Here is an 18,353-nt window from a genome sequence, read left to right on the forward strand (position 1 = left end):
TTCAAGCACATTACATTTATTGTACACTTTACTTCTATGATTATTATTATTTATTGAGATGGAGTTTTGCTCTTGTCACCTAGGCTGGAGTGGAATGGCATGATCATGGCTCACCGCAACCTCTGCCTGCTGGGTTCAAGCAATTCTCCTGCTTCAATCTCCCGAGTAGCTGGGATTACAGGTACCTGCCACCATACCTGGCTGATTTTTTGTATTTTTAGTAGAGATGGGGTGTTATCATGCTGGCCAGGCTGGTCTCAAACTTTTGACCTCAGGTTATCCGCCTGCCTCAGCCACCCAAAGTGCTGGGATGATAGGCATGAGCCATTGTGCCTGGCCTGCTTCTATTATCACATTGTAAAATTTATAATGATATACTTACGCAACTCACTATAATGCAGAATCCGTGAGAGGCTGAGCTGGTTTTGCTGAAACTAGATGGTCCCTCTGAGGGCAATGGGAGACTGTGATAGATCATCAGGTATTAGATTTTCATAAGAAGCATGCAGCTGCAGGTCATGGTGGCTCATGCCTGCAATCCTAGCACTTTGGGAGGCCAAAGCAGGCGAATCATGACGTCAGGAGTTTGAGACCAGCCTGGCCAACATAGTGAAACTCCGTCTCTACTAAAAAAATACAAAAATTAGCTGTGTGGGGTGTTATGTGTCTGTAATCCCAGCTACTCAGGAGGCTGACAGGAGAATCACTTGAACTCAAAAAGCGGAGGTTGTGGTAAGCCAAGAACGCACCACTGTACTCCAGCCTGGCAGCAGAGCGAGACTACTGCATCTCAAAATAAATAAATAAATAAATAAGCAGCAGCATGCAGCCTAGATCCCCCGCATGTGCTGTTTATGGCAGGGTTTGCCCTCCTATGAGAATCTAATGCTGCCACTGACCTGGAGGTGGAGCTTAAGTGGTGATGTGGACAGTAAGGAGTGGCTGTAAACACAGGTGAAGCCTCACACGCCTGCCCACAGCTCACCTGCTGTGCTGCCTGTCCAGTTCCTAACAGGCCTCAGACTGGTACTGATTCGCAGCCAGGGGGTGTGGGGACCCCTGATGTAGACAGTATGTAATGATCATATGAGGGTAATTGAGATAGTCATCACCTCGAATATTTATTTTCTGTATTGGGCACACGACAATCCTTCTCTTCTAGCTATCCTAAAATTTACAAATAAATTCTCATTCAGTATGATTTCCCTGTGTACTACTGATTACTATCACTTATTCCTTCTATCTAGGCCTTCTTGTCTTTCATGCATTCTTTTTTAAAATTATTTTTATTTATTTTTTGAGACAGAGTCTTGCTCTTTCATCTAGGCTGGAGTGCAGTGGCATGATCTCGACTCAGTCCAACCTCCACCTCCCGGGTTCAATCGATTCTCCTGCCTCAGCCTCCTGTGTAGCTAGGATTACAGGTACGCCACCATGCCTGGCTAATTTTTGTATTTTTAGTAGAGAAGGAGTTTCACCATGTTGGCCAGGCTGGTCTCAAACTCCTGACTTCAAGCAATCTGCCCGCCTCGGCCTCCCCAAGTGCTGGGACTACAGGCATGAGCCACCGCACCCAGCCATTCATTCATTCTTACATTTGTTCATTCCACTAATAACTTTGCCTGGTTATCATATCCTCGGCAGGATTCTAGGCTTTGGGGAAATAGCAATGAACAAAACAAAGATTCTGCTCTCTGAATGGATCTGTCATTCTAATGAGGGGGAGAGAGACAGGCGATCCATAAACCAGTAACACAGACGGCACATCAGGTGGAACGCGCTATGAAGAATAAATACTGAAGCAGGAGTGGCGGCTCATGCCTGTTATTGCAGCACCTTGGGAGGCCGAGGTGAGCGGATCACTTGAGGTTAGAAGTTCGAGATCAGCCTGGCCAACATGGTGAAACCCTGCTTTTACTAAAAGTTCAAAAAAAAAAAAAAAATGAGCTAGGCATGGTGGCACCTGCCTGTAATCCTAGCTACTGAGGAGGCTGAGGTGGGAGGATTGAACTTGGGAGGTGGAGGTTGCTGGGAGCCGAGATTGCACAACTGCACTCCAGCCTGGGCAACCGAGCAAGACTCTGTATCAAAAAAAGAAAACAAAGTGAAGAAACAACCCACAATAAGAAAATATCTAACGTTACATATCTAACACCAGTCTGTTAACCACAACATATAATTTGTGTAACTCAACAACAAAAACAACCAAATTACAAAATGGAGAAACAGTTGAACACACACTCCTTCAATAAGACATGCAAATGGAAAGCACATAAAGAGATGATCAACACCATTATCATTATGGCCATCTAAACTGAAACCACAGTGAAATACTCCACACACACTAGAAAAGCTATGATCCAAGAAATGTAAAATAACAAGTGTTGGCAAGGTCGGAGAGAAATCACAGCCCTTAATGTATGTGGAATATAAGCTGGTGCAGCCTACTTTTAACATAGTCTGGTATTTCCTCAAAAAGCTAAAAATAGGCCAGGCACAGTAGCTAATGCCTGTAATCCCAGCAAATGGGGTGGCTGAGGCAGGTGGATCACTTGAGTTCAGTACAGGAGTTGAAGACCACCCACGACCACATAGCAGAACCCGTCTCTACTAGAAATACAAAAATTAGCCAGGCATGGTGGTGCACACCTGTGGGTCCCAACTACTTTGGAGGGGCTGAGACAGGAGAACTGCCTGAGCCCAGAATGTGGAGGTTGCAGTAAGCAGACATCGCACCACTACATTCCAGCCTGGGTGAGAGCACAACACCCTGTCTCGAAAAAGAAAGGCTGGGTATGGTGGCTAACGCCTGTAATCCCAACACTTTGGGACGTGGAGGTAGAAGAATCACTTGAGGTTAGGAGTTCAAGACCAGCTTGGCCAACACGGTGACATCTCTACTAAAAATACAAACATTACCTGGGCATGGTGGCACGCACCTGTATTCCCAGCTATTTGGGAGGCTGAGGCAGAATAATTGCCTGAACCCAGGAGGCAGAGATTGCCATGAGCCTATATATGACCAGGGCACTCCAGCCTGGCCGACAGAGCAAGATTCCATCTCAAAAAAAAAAAAAAAAAAGGAAAGAAAAAATTTCTGGGAGTGACAGGGTGCAGTGGCTCACACGTGTAATCCCAGCACTTTGGGAGGCTGAGGTGGGTGGATCACCTGAGGTCAGGAGTTCGAGACTAGCCTGACCAACACTGAGAAACCCCATCTCTACTAAAAATACAAAAATTAGCTGGGTGTGGTGATGCGCACTTGTAATCCCAGCTACTTAGGAGGCGGCAGGAGAACCCAGGAGGTAGAGGTTGCAGTGAGCCAAGATTGTGCTACTGCACTCCAGCCTGGTTGACAGAGCAAGACTCCATCTTAAAAAAAAAAAAAAAAAAAAAAAAGCGAAAAGACACACAGAAAGAATTTCTGCATTACATATCTCACAACAGTCTGTTAACCACAATGTATAATTTGAATAACTCATCAACAAACTTACAAAATGGAAAAACAGTTGAACACAAACTCCTTCAGTAAGACATGCAAATGGAAAGCACATAAAAAGATGATCAATACCATTATCATTATGGCCATCTAAACTGAAACCACAGTGACATACTCCACACACACTACAAAGACTACAATCCAAGAAATGTAAAATAACAAGTGTTGGCAAGGTTGGAGAGAAATCACAACCCTTAATGTATGTGGAATATAAGCTGGTGCAGCCTACTTTTAACATAGTTTGGTGTTTCCCTAAAAAGTTAAAAATAGGCTCGGCATGCTAGCTAACGCCTGTAATCCTAGCACATTCAGAGGCTGAGACAGGTGGATCACGAGGTCAGGAGTTTGAGACCAGCCTGGCCAACACAGTGAAACTCCATCTGTACTAAAAACGCAAAAAATATCTGGGTGTGGCAGTGGGTGCCTGTAGTCGCAGCTACTCAGGAGACTGAGGCATGAAAATCACCTGAACCCAGGAGGCAGAGGCTATGGTGAACAGAGACTGTGACACTGCACTCCAGCCTCGGCAACACAGGGAGACTCCATATCCAAAAAACAAAACAGAGGCCGGGCGCGGTGGCTCACCCCTGTCATCCTAGCACTTTCTGAGGCTGACGTGGGTGGATCGCCTGAGGCCAGGAGTTCAAGACCAGCCTGGCCATCATGGTGAAACCCCATCTTTAAAATAATAATACTAATAAATCAAAACAAAACAAAAAAATTGAGGGTCATCTCACAGGTGATCTTATAAATAATGGATTATTTCCTTGTCTTTAGAAAAATCACATTAACTGTTCTACTTTTAGGTAACACAACTGCTATGACTTTCAGAACTTGCCTTGACAGAGCCTTAAAAACCTAAGGTGATCACTGGGTGAATGGGCTGGGAGAACACACATAAATCCGCGCTGAGACACCGGGGACCCGTTTCCCACAAGTGGGACTGCAGGCAGCTGTGGCAGACTGGGTGGGAGAGGGCAGCAGGCAGGAGCACTCCAGGTCTTTGGGAGTGCTCTAAGGCCTTTGGGAAACCACTGGCAAAGTTAAATCCAGAGCTTGACAGGATGAAATCTGTGACTGTAAATAAATATTTTGACATCAGCAAGTGAGGTCGCCAGTGGTGGTGGGATGAAACATCCTCCAGGGGGGCTGCACTGAGGCGAGCGGGCACCAGGCCAGGGTGTTCGTACCGGGAATGCGGGGTCTGCACCTGTTCACAAGGGCTGAGCAGACCCACCATGGAATCATCTCTGTTCTTTACATCTGTCAGGGCTGTGAAAACAGAGTCAGCTGGGCATGGTGGCTCATGCCTGTAATCCCAGCACTCTGGGAGGCTGAGGTGGGTGGATCACCTGAGGTCAGGAGTTTGAGACCAGCATGGCCAACATGGTAAAATCCCATCTCTACTAAAAATACAAGAAATTAGCCAGGCGTGGTGGTGGATGCCTGTAATTCCAGCTACTCGGGAGGCTGAAGCAGGAGACTCTTGAACCTGGGAGGTGGAGGCTGCAGTGGGCAGGCATCGCACCACTGCACTTCAGCCTGCACAGAAAGAGCAAAACTCCATCTCAAAAAAAAAAAAGAAAAGAAAAAAAAAGAAAAAGAAAAAATTGAGAGTGTCAGGAACAATTCTCAAAAAAGAAAATTGGGCCAACATGGAAAGAGACATTTTTCTGCCAACTGGGGCAGGCAGTGAAGTGAAGTAGGTCTGCGGACTGGACTTTCACATAGAAATCATGTATTTTTGGCTGGGCATGGTGGCCCAGCGCTTTGGGAGGCCAAGGCGGGAAGATCATGAAGTCAAGAGATCAAGACCATCCTGGCCAACGTGGGCAAACCCCATCTCTACCAAGAATACAAAAAATCAGCCAGGCGTGGTCACGCACGCCTGTAATCCCAGCTACTGGGGAGGCTGAGGCAGGAGAATCCACTGAACCCAGGAGGTGGAGGTTGCAGTGAGCTGAGATTGCACCACTGCACTCCAGTCTGGCAACAGAGCAACACTCCGTCTCCAAAAACAAAAGAAAAAAAAAAAAAGGAACCATGTATTTCCTGATTTGGTGGTACATGGGGGTCACCTGGAGGAGTGTTTCTGTTTTTGGTGAAACACACGGGAGTATTTTGTGTGAAGCTGCAAATCTGGCACAGCAGTAACTGCTGGGGAATCGGAGAGAAAGGAGAAGGTATACTAACTACAGGGGCCAGTTTCCCAGATGCATGAGGTTACTGGGAAGTCAACTACTTTTTAAAACAACCCTGTCAATACCATGTCGGAAAGGCAGAAACAACAACATCACACTTTGTCACAGATGCCAAATCCAACCCGAACCCAGCCGGGCACAGGCGGTCAACCCAATGCCCCAGCGAGAGCCGGAGGGTCCCACACTCAGTGCTGCAGACGCTCCAAAGGCCATGTTCGCGTCCCGAGTGATACGTGTGTTCTAAGGGACACGTGTTCCCGGGGTTATATGCGTGTGATGGTTGTGTTAGTCTTACGGTGTCACGGGCGTTCTGGGTGGTATGTGCACCCTGAGGGACACAAGTGTCTTCCGGGGGTTATATGAGTGTGACAGGTGTTGGGTTATCTGACAGCATCACCTGTGCGTTTCGGGTTACAGGAGCGCTGTGAGTCTGATGGTCTAACAGTCGTTCCTGATACGTGTGTGTTCTGAGGGACATGTGTGTTCTGGGGGTTATACGAGTATGACGGGTGTTGGGATAGTTGGTGTCACTTCTGCATTCCAGGTGATATGTGTGTGTTCTGAGGGACACATGTGTGTTCCGGGGGTTATACGAGTGTGACGGGTGTTGGGATAGTTGGTGTCACTTCTGCGTTCCAGGTGATATGTGTGCACTCTGAGTCTGATGTTGTCACGGGCTTTCTGGGTAACATGTGTGCGCTCTGAGGGACACATGCATGTTCTGGGGGCTATTTGAGTGTGACGGGTGCTGCGTTCGTCTGACTGTGTCACGGGTGTTCTGGGTGGTATGTGTGCACTCACAGGCCTTCTGTGCACTCTGAGAGACATCTGCGTTCCCGGGATCGGACCTGCACGGCGACCGCGGCGTTCCCCTAACGGTTGTGACGTCTGTATAATGGGTGCTACACCAGCACCACAGAAGGAGTATTACTGGTATTATAAGGGGTTATCATGAGTGCGGTGGGTGTTCTATTCGCTCTGCTGATGCTGCATTTCTGTCCCAAGTGGCTGCCTCGCCTTGGGTGCAGAGAAACAACCTTCCTGCGCTGGATTCACTGTGGTTTTTGGTTTCTAATTTTCCACACAAAGGGTCTCTGCCCCTCAGCAGTCACGGCGGCAAACAGGGAAGATTTCACTCACCGTGGACGCGGGTTCGAGGTGTCCCGAAGTGAGGGATGTCCCCGGTCTGCGCTGAGGAGAACCCGCAGGGGCCTATGCAGAGGAAATGGGCAGGACGCTGTGGCCTCCGGGGTTAGAAAAGCAGGGCTCGCGCACCCTCTGCTGGCAGCCGGGGGGCACTGCTGGGCCCTCGCTGGCGGTGGGCACGTGCCCTTTAAGTCAGCGGGAGAAGTGTTCAGGGCCGTCGTTCTGGAAATGCAAACTGACATGGAGCCCACTAGCCCATGTGTTTCTAAAAATGAAGAAGGGACAATTAACTGGAAACCATAGGAAATAAAATGAACATGGATATGTATTTTACAACTTATGCAAAAATTCATTTGACAGTCTTCAGACTTAACTTGAAACTTACTGTAACCCTTACTGTAATCCTAATCCCAAACCTCACAAACCCTTTCACCCTAACCCTTCACCGTAATCCTGACCTCTCAACCTAACCCTGTTGCTCACCTGCTCTCTCCCACCCATCTCTACTGCGCAGCTCCCAGCCACCACCCGGAACCTCCTACTTGCAGCCCTTATGCTGTAATATTCAGTTGGTAAACTCTTAACCCTTACACCCCTGTCTCCTGATTTTGTGATGCCCTGACACACTAAATCTGTAAACACTAACCGCAGGCTATTCACAATCCTATCCTTCTCTATCCTACTCAGCGCCATGCCACATCAAGGACTGATCTATAACCTCAGAAATGTAGACTTAGGAATCTTCAACATAGTTAACAGCAACTTTAAACCAACAGCATTTTGAAAGCATCAAACTCCATGAACATGATTTTTTATCCCAGTAAATCAACGGTGGTCTGCCTAATTCTCTATTTTCAGTAGAGATAGGCTTTTGCCATGTTGGCCAGGCTGGTCTTGAGCTCCTGACCTCAGGTAATCTGCCTGCCTCGGCCTCCCAAAGTGCTGGAATTACAGGTGTGAGCCGCTGTGCCTGGCTAAAGAATCCATTTTGTATGTATACTCTAGCAATGAATAATCTGAAAACAAAACTATAAAAATTCCACTTCAAATCATATCAATAGCAATAATACGTTTAGGAATAAACGTAATCAAAGGGCAAGACTTAGATGGGGCAGACTGTGAAAGATTAATCAAGGAAATTAAACAAAGCCCAAATAAATGTAAAAACATGTCACGTTCATGGATTTAAAGACCATATTTGTTAAGCTTGTCAAACTACACAAAGCAATCTACAGATTCAACATTATTCCTATTAAAATACCAAATGCCTTGGGACAGTAGTGGGAAAGCTGATCCTAATGCTCATATGGAATTTCAAGGAACCCTGAAAAGCCACACCCATCCTGAAAAATAACTCCAGATCTGGAGGTTCACACATCCCAGTTCCAAATCTTATTATGAAGCAATGGTAATCAAAACAGTGTGATACTGGCACAAGAATAAACAGAAAGATCAACTGAATTGAATTAGAAGTCCAGACACAAAACAATACGCCTATGCTCAACTGATTTGAGACGAGGTCCATAACCATTAAATTGGGGAAAAAATGCTGTCCGCAACAAGTGATGTCAGGCAACTTGCGATCCACATAAAGGGACATGAAATTGTATCCTCACCTCCTAGCACATAAAAAATTGAACTTAAAATGGATCAAAGATTTAAATACGGCGAAACTAAAATCTCCAGAGAAAACATAAAATTAAACCTTCATGACCTTGGATGTAGCAATAGTTTCTTAGATCTGACCGAAAACCACAAACCATAAAAGAAAATTGACTGATTTCCTCAAAATTCAAAACTTTTATGCCTCAGAAGACATGAAGAAAAAAGTTTTAAGACAGAATTGTTACAAGAGGAAAAACAGCTGTCTTCTCTCAACACGTAACACAGACACTTCTATTAACAGATGCACGGGTTTTTCCCCAGACAGGCCAAATCTTGGGTACCAGCTAGCTGTCCTACAGTGCAATCCACTTCTGACACTAACTGGAGAAAGCATCAGACCCCACAGACTAAGGGCTCAGTCCTAGGAAGGCAAGTCATGCTGCCTGTTGCTTGCAAATTCAATTGACAAACACAAGGATGGTAAAACCAAAGTGACTTTATGTCAATGCTTCGCTGAAGGGAACATACAGCCTCTCTGCCTTAAGGAAACCGCTTGCACTTTCGGGGCAGAAAGCGGGAGCTTTAAAAGGAGGACTTGGCAAAATGGCCTGCAGGGGATGGGGTGAGGAGGTGCAGGGTCAATGAGACTAGCTCCGATGTCTTATCCATTAGGTGGTCTTGCTATCATGGGCAGAGCTAGGTTGTAAATTGACTGTTGTCTCCTGGCAATCTCCTGGTGGGGGAGAGTTCCGGAGGTGCCTAGTTTGTTCCAAGGTTTGTTTCCTGGAACTTCTAAGTAAACACACAGTTAGAAAAGTTTGCAGTGTAGGAAGTATCTCGTGGAGAGAGTAAAGCTTATAATTGCATTCCTTTAAGAGCTCAGTAGGAAGAGCAGGACAAGAAAAACGGTAAAAGTAATTCATTTCTTCTCTAAGAAAAACAAGGGCATTCAGTTATAAGATGATACTCACAAACAGGAGGTTACCAGGTTATCTTCTGACTGACCTGGCTACAGATTGGAGGCTCTCACAACACCCTTGCTGGGTTCAGCAATTTACTACAGCACATTACGGAACCCGTGAAAACAGTGTACTTCCTACTGCTGACTTATTGCCAGGATATTTTAAAGGCTACAAATGAACAGTCGGATAAAGAGGTGCGCAACATGAAGTACGTGGAAGGGGTGCAGGCCTCCCATGCCCACGCCGGATGTGATCCTCCCAGCATCTCCCCATGTTCAGCAACACAGACACTCACACTGTCCCAACTTGGTCCTTTATTACATGGGCAGACTGGTTATTTGAGTGGCCACAGGTGATCAACTTAGATGAAAGCACCTCTCCCCTTCACAGAGATGGGAGGGGGATGAAATTTCAAATCCTCTAATGACAAGGTTGGTTCCCTTAGCAGCCAGCCCCACTGAGGCTGTCCAGGTGCCCCCAGCCATCAGTCATCTCATTAGCACACAAAAGACCCATCACTTCATACATTCCAAAGGCTGGGAGCTCTGTCTCAGGACCCCGTGGCAGACACCACACATTAACTCTTGTTATTTTTTAGTAACCCACAAAACGGAAGAAAAACCCCGACACATTAGATACTTTATAAGTGTCTGTTACCCAGAATGGATAAGTAACTTTTATAATTCAACAACAAAGACAACCCACCCTAAAAATCGACAAAGGACTTCAACACACACTTCACCAAGAAGCACATGAAGAAATGCTAATATCACTACTCATAACTAAACCATAAAGAGATGTCCCTTAACTTACACAACAGTTATACTAAAAAGGAAAAAAAAAAAGTGTTGACAAAGGTATCCAGAAAGCTGAACTATGAAACACTGCTTGTGACAACATGAAACGGTGCAGCATGTGTCAAAGAATTTGCTGTTTCTTCCAACAGTACAAATAGATCTGCGTATGACTCAGTGCTTCCGCTCCTAGGTGTATACCCCAAAGACCTGAAAACCGGTGTTCCAACAAAAACTTGTGAGCTCTTTAAATGTGTCAAGATCATAAATATGCAGGAAAGTCTTGGGAACAGTGCCAGGAAAACTGGATCAGAATGAAAAAGCACATTATACTCCCAGGCGGGGCAGGAGGCAAAAGTGAAATGAATTTCTGGACTAAATTATCACGTAGGAACCATGCTGATTTCCTGATCTAGGGGTTATCTGGTGGTAACCTGGGAGTGTCCATGCTTTGGGTGAAATATACCGCAGTATTCTGTGGGACACTGCAGATGTGGTAGAGCAATAACTGCTGGGAATCTAAGAAAAGAAACAGGTTATATTTTGTACTGCTACTGGAAGTTTCCTAGAAGTATGACATTATTAAAAAGTAAATTGTTTTTTAAAACAACCGTATCAATACAGCTAGTGCTCGACTTACGACCACGATTGGTCCCGACAGACCCGTCGTAACGCGATTTGGTCGCAAGTTGAGTAGGCTATATGTACAGTACTGTGAAATGATGTTATTAAAATCTTTGTCATATTTTATCATAATTTTCTTTCATTATTGTTATATATCACAATTTTCTTTGTTCATTTTATGCCATTTGTATCATCTCTACACCATTTTGTTTCTTATTTTTACATTCGTCAGGTTTAAGTAAAACACTGCATTACCAGTACAACTGGTTTAATATTTGCAAAACATACAAAATTACAAAATATAGGTGCATACAAAAATACAAAATACAGGTGTAAAAAATACCATAGGAAACATTTTCCCAACTGCAAAACATATCAAAATACATAAACATGTACTAAACATTTTATTGGCCGCTGGTGCTTGGCTGTGGATCGTTGATGTCATCATCTGAGGCAGCAGTTTGGGTTACCAGAGTTGGTTTTTTCATAAACATGGTGAGCTTTGTCTGAATTCCATGTTTCTTTCTTTCTTCATAAATTTCACGATACGGATGAAACACATCGTGCGCCATCCGTTCAATCCTTGCAAAGCGTTCGATGTTCGGGTCCATTGCTTTGAAATATATAAGAATTTTATTCAATAAAGATAAACCGTCTGATAATCCCTTAGTGGTGAACTAACTTTCTGGCTCCTCCTCTTCTTTCTCTGCTTTTCTTCTTTCTTCTTCTGCCACTCTTTCTTCTTTCAGTTTGATTAGCTCTTCATTTGTAAGTTCTCCAGATTCTTGGTCTAGCAACTCTTCGACATCTTCCATTTCACACTCCAAAGAAAGGTCTTCAGCGAGTTTTACTATTTTTTCCCCCCGAATTGTTTCAAGTTCATCTTCGCTGTCAAATCTGTCAAAATCATTAACATAGCGCTTAACACAATTTTTCCAGATGCCATTCATGCACTTTGTCGTCACAGCCTCCCAGGCGGTAGCGATATTCTTGATACACATCAAAATGTTGTAGTGTTTCCAAAAATCTCACAATGTTAGTTCTGAGTCAGCATCTACAGCGGATATTGCTTGAGCGAAGGTGGTTCGGAGATAGTTGGCCCTTAATGTAGCAATCGAACCTTGTTCCATAGGCTGGATGAGCCCACTTCGTTGCTTTGTTATAACTGTTGATCACATGACTGCAGAACCTTTCACAGCTTCACGAACTCTTTATCTTTCAAAACCGTCGACACAGTCGAGTGTGATAACTTCGTATCATGTGCGATCACATTCACTTTCTTTCCTCCTTCGTACTGCTTAATTACCTTCATTTTCGTGTCGAGATTGATGGCCTTTCTTTCCTTCTTGGCAGGCTGAGGCGTAGACAAAAACAATTTCCCCTTGGTAGACATCTTGGGAGCGGTTTGATGAAAAATATCCAAGACACAAAACACAAATTGCTGTACCGAGTCTGGGATAACAGTTGAAATGGTGCACGCAGAGATGGTAGTGCTGCCAGAAGCTGGTCCGCACTGTCGTACGCCCAGCTTGGCAACGTTTGTGCTGCCAGATGCGGAGCACTTGTGACTAGCGATTGTGGTCGTAAAGTCAAATGGTCGTAAGTTGCATAGGTCATAAGTCGATCAATACCTGTACTATGCCAGAAAAGCAGAGACATCATCAAAATCTAATACAGAGGCTATGCTTCATCCAAAGCTGTGAACCCTTATAAAAGCCTCAATGTCAACAGACTCCACTAAGTAGATATTATTATATTTATTTGTAGTAGAAGCTACTGTGTGGATACATCAGTGTTAGGGCATGGTGTGGGTATTGGTGTTAGGGCACGGTGTGGGTATCAATGTTAGGGCATGGTGTGGATATCAGTGTTAGGGCACGGTGTGAATATTAGTGTTAGGTCAGGGTGTACATATGATATTGGTGTTGGAGAACAGTGCAAATATTACATTAGTATTAGGGCACGGTGTGGATAGTATTACATTGGTATCAGAAGCAACAGGGTGGATATTAGATGAGCGTTAGAGTTTGGTGTGGATATTACATTGGTGTTAGGTCACGGTATGGACATCACAGTAATGTTAGGGCACGGTGTGATTATTATATTAGAGGCCACTGTGAGAATATATCTTAGAAGCCACTGTGTCTGGGACATTGATAAATATCAGGGTGTAGCTGTAAGGATGGGATTTGGGGATTTCATTTTTCTAGACGAACGTCTTCCTTTGCTGAGTACTCTGAAGACTCTCTTCTCTGCACTCAGGGCCGTGGAAAGGAAGCTTTTTACTCACAATGAACAACACTTAGTTGACATGACCCTCGTGCTGCCCTGAGGAAGTGGAAGCTCCTCGCTGCTTCTGGCACCTCAGAGGGAAGTTGGTGGGGGTGGGTTCGTGCGCCCTCTGGTGGTGCCAGAGCTCAGCACAGACACTCTTGCTCAGTTTCTCGGTGGATGTCCACCCCTGCCTGGCTGTCCTGAAATACCTATAAAATTCAGTATTCAGTTTATTCAGTGTAATAATTTTAGAAATTCAAATCAAAATGAAGCCCTCTGTGGCCATATCCTTCCCCAAAATGGTGATGGAAGACTTTGGAAGTCACGTAGAATGAAATGAATGTATACACAAATTAAGAAAAACAAAAACTTACTCAAAACAGTCCAGCAACTGTAGTTTGAAATGCAAAACTATAAACAATCTTAAAAGAAAATCTATGTGATTTGGGTTTGGTGTTGAGCTTTAACACACAACATCAAATGCCAATTCATGAAAATATTGATAACAGACTTCATAAAACTAAGTATTCTACTGTGAAAAACTATATCCAGAGAACAAAAAGACAAGACAGATGTGAGAAGGTATTTACAAAATACATACATGATTTTAAAACTGCGTAAATATATGAACAGATACCCAATGAAGCAAATATTCTGATAGTAGGCTGGGCATAGTGGGCGTAGTGGCTCATGCCTGGCATCCCAGAACTTTGGAAGGCTGAGACGGGTCAATCATCTGAGGTCAGGAGTTCCAGATCAGCCTGGCCAACATGGTGAAACCCCGTCTCTACTAAGATACAAAAAATTAGCCAAGCGTGCTGGTGGGTGCCTGTAATCCCAGCTACTTGGGAGGCTGAAGAAAGAGAATTGCTTAAACACGGGAGGTAGAGGTTGCGTTGAGCCGAGATCGTGCCACTGCACTCCAACCTGGGTGACAGAGCAAGACTCCACCTCAAGAAAAAAAAAAAGACGTTAATAACATATCTGATACATGTTGATATGTTAATACAAGCGGAAACTAGGTTGGGTCTACATAGGAAATCTGCATTTCCTTCCCAATTTCAGTGTGAATCTAAAACTAATTTCAAATAAAACCTTCATTTAAAAATATTTTTTTCAAATATCTGCTTATTTGTACTAATAAGTAGCAGATAATATTAACTACTACTTTTTAAAATAAGAACATTCATGATGCTGCAAAGTAAATTATGCAAATATATAATTCCCAGGAAATATCTCTTACATGTTTTATATTAATATAACACATAAACATATTTATACCTTTTTTCTTGTAGTGTGGTTCACTCTCTAGGAAAGCTGGTCACCTTAGAACCAGGGGAAAAAATTCATATTTTGGAAATGATTTCAACTTACAGCTGGACGTTTTCAAAAGTGTAACTTAAAAAAGTTAAAATAGCAAATTGACTGTGACTGAATCACTTATTCTAATGAACGCTTGCCTTTGTTTTGTTTCCCAGCATTCCTTTTGGCTACAAAACAACAAGAGCAAATATTTGCCATTGGAAAAAATATTCAAAGACAAGAAGACTGTGAACAGAATTTGTGACCATAATTATTCAATGTTTCATCAGAATGCTTTCTAATACAGAAGAGTTTAAAGGGACAGTCAAAACTACTCCCCCAAAGATGCTTTGCAGAAATTGATGAAGCTAGAGAAACAAAAGTGGCAGGACATTCAATGTGACTTTAGATGCCACTGTGTCTTGTGAGAAAAAATAATTTACCTTTTAGAGGATCACACGCAATTACTGGAAGCCCAGACTCTGCAATGTTTCTAAATTCAGATGTCAGTATCACAAGCAATAAATATGATAAAAAGGGATCTGTGTTTTATTTGTGTAATAAAATACCAAAGCAGTATTTAATGCTCCAAGTTATGCCTGAAATACAGCTGACAATATCAGAATCAAAATAAGCTTCCTGGCCAGGCATGGTGGCTCACGCCTGTAAGCTCAGCACTTTGGGAAGTCAAGGCAGGCAGATCACCCGACATCAGGAGTTTGAGACCAGCCTGACAAACATGGAGAAACCCCGTCTCTACTAAAAATACAAAAATTACCCAGGTGTGGTGGTGCATGCCTGTGATCCCAGCAACTTGGGAGGTTGAGGCAAGACAATAGCTTGAACCTGGGAGGCAGAGGTTGTAGTGGGCCAAGCTCACGCCATTCCTCTGCCCTACTGTATATGTAAAAATGCAGATTCCCTGAACCAGACTAAATTGTATTCAGCAGAAGGCTCACCAAGGATTCAAAAGAATGCAACCTTTGGTTTTATCTACTTCTGACCTAGAAGCACCCCCCTTCCTATTTCTAGTTGCCTCCTTACTGGACCAAACGACTGTACATCTTACACATACTGATTGGCGTCTCATCTCTCTCTAAAATGTATAAAAGCAAGCTCTACCCTGACCGCCGTGGGCCCATGTTGTCAGGACCTCCTGAAGCTGTGTCATGGGCATGTCCTTAACCTTGGCAAAAAAAGCTTTCTAAATTTACTGAGACATGACTCAGATATTTTGGGATCACAATCTGCAGTCGCCACAGTGTGACAGTTGACTACAGCATTCAGTACAGAGACGTGCCATGCAGGTTTGTAGCCTGGGAGCAATGGGCTACACCGTGTCACTTCTGTGTGGAGCGGGCTGCACCATCTAGGTTTCATAACTAAGTCCATGGTGTTCACACAAAGATGAAACCACTAAGGACACATTTCTCAGGAAGTATCCACACCGTTAGGAGCTGCTGAGTGTATTTTAAATGGTTAAAGTCTAGGAGAAAAAAAAAGAAACTCAACTCCTGTTTAACAACAAAGCTTAACAGAGTTAACGTATTTCATCTAATCTGAGATGCTAATGATTAACAGACATTATTTTGTGCACCATCACAAGCAGGTTGCCAATTAAACCGACTTTCTGAATAACAACAAAAATGTTAACTCCATCAATACCATTAAAATGAAAAGGAATTACCGTTTCGACAAGTTAAAGCAAAAAAGGAGGCGGCCGTTAGCCCGAGGTCTTGCCTAAGCAAACGGAAACCGAACTTGGAGGCATATTAAACTGACTTAAAAACATTAACCAACCAACCAGTCAGTGACAAAAGGCCCAGCGGCCTGGTGGCTGCATGACCAGGGACGCGGAGGGCTCCATCCCCACGGCAGGCGGCGGCCGGGCTGGAGCCGGGGAGGAACCGCGCTCAGCCAACGCCACTGAGCGCTCCAGGCCGCAGCCCTGCTTTCCGCTCTGGTGCTTCAGGTGTGATTCATGAATCATTCCTTTGCTCAAGTAAACCGTTTAAATTTCTTTTGGCCAGAATTCTTCTGACCCCTACATCCTAACCCCCAACCGGTGACCCCTAACGCTACCCCGACCCCTAATCCGCACCCTAAGCCCCAACCATAGGTGAGTTTCTGCGTCCGCCCTGATGCGTCGGTGCTGATGATTAAAACTGCGGTACCGGCCCGGCCGCACGGGCGGCGCGGATTTTACAGTAACAGTCACAGGAGTTTTCTCCGTGAGCGCCGCGGGTGCTGTATTCCTATTTCGGAGGTCACGTCTGCTCTCCTTGTGTTCCGAGGCTGCGGTGCGCACCTCCCACCGCAGCCGCCTGGCCCTGGGGGCAGAACCCAGGTGCGCAGGATTCAGAGGGGCTTTTGGCGCCCAGTTTTCCACCCCGAGATCATCTTACTAGTCTCTGACCCTAAGCAGTCAGGGCTGCAAACAGGAAGGATTTTACTCACCGTGGACGCGGCCCAAAGTAGTCCTAAAGCGAGGCCTCCCTCCTAGGTCCCTGCTCAGCAGAAGCAGCTCCGCCCTCGCGGTGTCCCCAGGTCTGCACTACGGAGAACGCAACTCCGCACGCTGGCGGGGCGCCGCGAGGTCACGCACACCGGCAAGCCGCGACGCCACGCCCGCCCGCACGCCACGCACGCCGGCACGCCACGACGCCACGCACGCCGGCGCCGCGACACCATCTGAAAAGGCGAGCTCGGGCGCCCCCTGCTGGCGTCCAGGCACTGCAGGCCGCTCTTGCCCACGGTGCTGTGCCCGCGCCCCCTTCTGGCTGCTAAGGCAACTGCAGGGCCCTCTTACACCTGGGTGATGGGTATCACCTGCTGGCGGCTGGAGCACTGCAGGGCCGTCTTGCTCACAGTGTAGTGGCAACACGCTCCCTACTGGCAACCAGAGCAATGTAGCGTCCTCTGGCTCCCGGTGTGGTGCCTGTGCTGCCGGGCCATCTCACTCGCGGTGTAGCGGCGGCACGCCCCCTGCTGGCCGCTGGGGGTACTGCAAGACTGGCACGCCAGCGCAGCGACGCTACGCACGCCACGCACGTAAGCGCTACGACGCACGGCACGCACGCCAGCGCCGGGTCGCCACGCGCGCCTGCGACGTGACGTCACGCACGCCAGCGCCGCGTCGCACGCCACGCACGCCGGCGCCCAGACGCCCTCCACGCACGCAGCGGCATGACGTACGCCACGCCCGCAAGCGTCAGGACGCACGCCGGCGCCGGTTCGCCACGCACGCCTGCGACGTGACGTCACGCACGCCAGCGCCGCATCTCACGCCACGCACGCCTGCGCCCGGACGCACGCCACGCACGCAGCGGCATGACGCACGCCAAGGCCGCAAGCGCCAGGACGCACGCCACACACGCCGGCGCCGCGACGCACGCCACGCACGCCGGCGCCACACGCACGCCGGCGCCGGTTCGCCACGCACGCCTGCGACGTGACGTCACGCACGCCAGCGCCGTATCTCACGCCACGCACGCCTGGGCCCGGACGCACGCCACGCACGCAGCGGCATGACGCACGCCCAGCCCGCAAGCGCCAGGACGCACGCCACACACGCCGGCGCCGCGACGCACGCCGCGCACGCCGGCGCCACACGCACGCCGGCGCCGGTTCGCCACGCACGCCTGCGACGTGACGTCACGCACGCCAGCGCCGTATCTCACGCCACGCACGCCTGCGCCCGGACGCACGCCACGCACGCAGCGGCATGACGCACGCCCAGCCCGCAAGCGCCAGGACGCACGCCACACACGCCGGCGCCGCGACGCACGCCGCGCACGCCGGCGCCACACGCACGCCGGCGCCGGTACGCCACGCACGCCTGCGACGTGACGTCACGCACGCCAGCGCCGCGTCTTACGCCACGCACGCCTGCGCCCGGACGCACGCCACGCACGCAGCGGCATGACGCATGCCACGCCCGCAAGCG

At 46.9% G+C, this 18,353-nt stretch overlaps 1 protein-coding gene across 5 annotated transcripts in view; it reads left to right on the forward strand.

The window, feature by feature from the left end:
• LOC120362790 (multidrug resistance-associated protein 1-like) overlaps nucleotides 1-16,049 on the forward strand; it is a 60,316-nt gene extending 44,267 nt beyond the window's left edge. For all 5 annotated transcript variants that reach the window (XM_074384487.1, XM_074384489.1, XM_039466826.2 and 2 more), the window contains one exon: nucleotides 14,584-16,049. In XM_074384487.1, the coding sequence (XP_074240588.1) occupies nucleotides 14,584-14,672 (89 nt within the window). In that variant the 3' untranslated portion in view covers nucleotides 14,673-16,049. The remainder of the gene's footprint in view (nucleotides 1-14,583) is intronic.
• The last annotated feature ends 2,304 nt before the right edge of the window (nucleotides 16,050-18,353 follow it).

This window comes from Saimiri boliviensis, chromosome 14 (assembly GCF_048565385.1).
Source record: "Saimiri boliviensis isolate mSaiBol1 chromosome 14, mSaiBol1.pri, whole genome shotgun sequence".
NCBI classification, from domain to species: Eukaryota; Metazoa; Chordata; class Mammalia; order Primates; family Cebidae; genus Saimiri; species Saimiri boliviensis.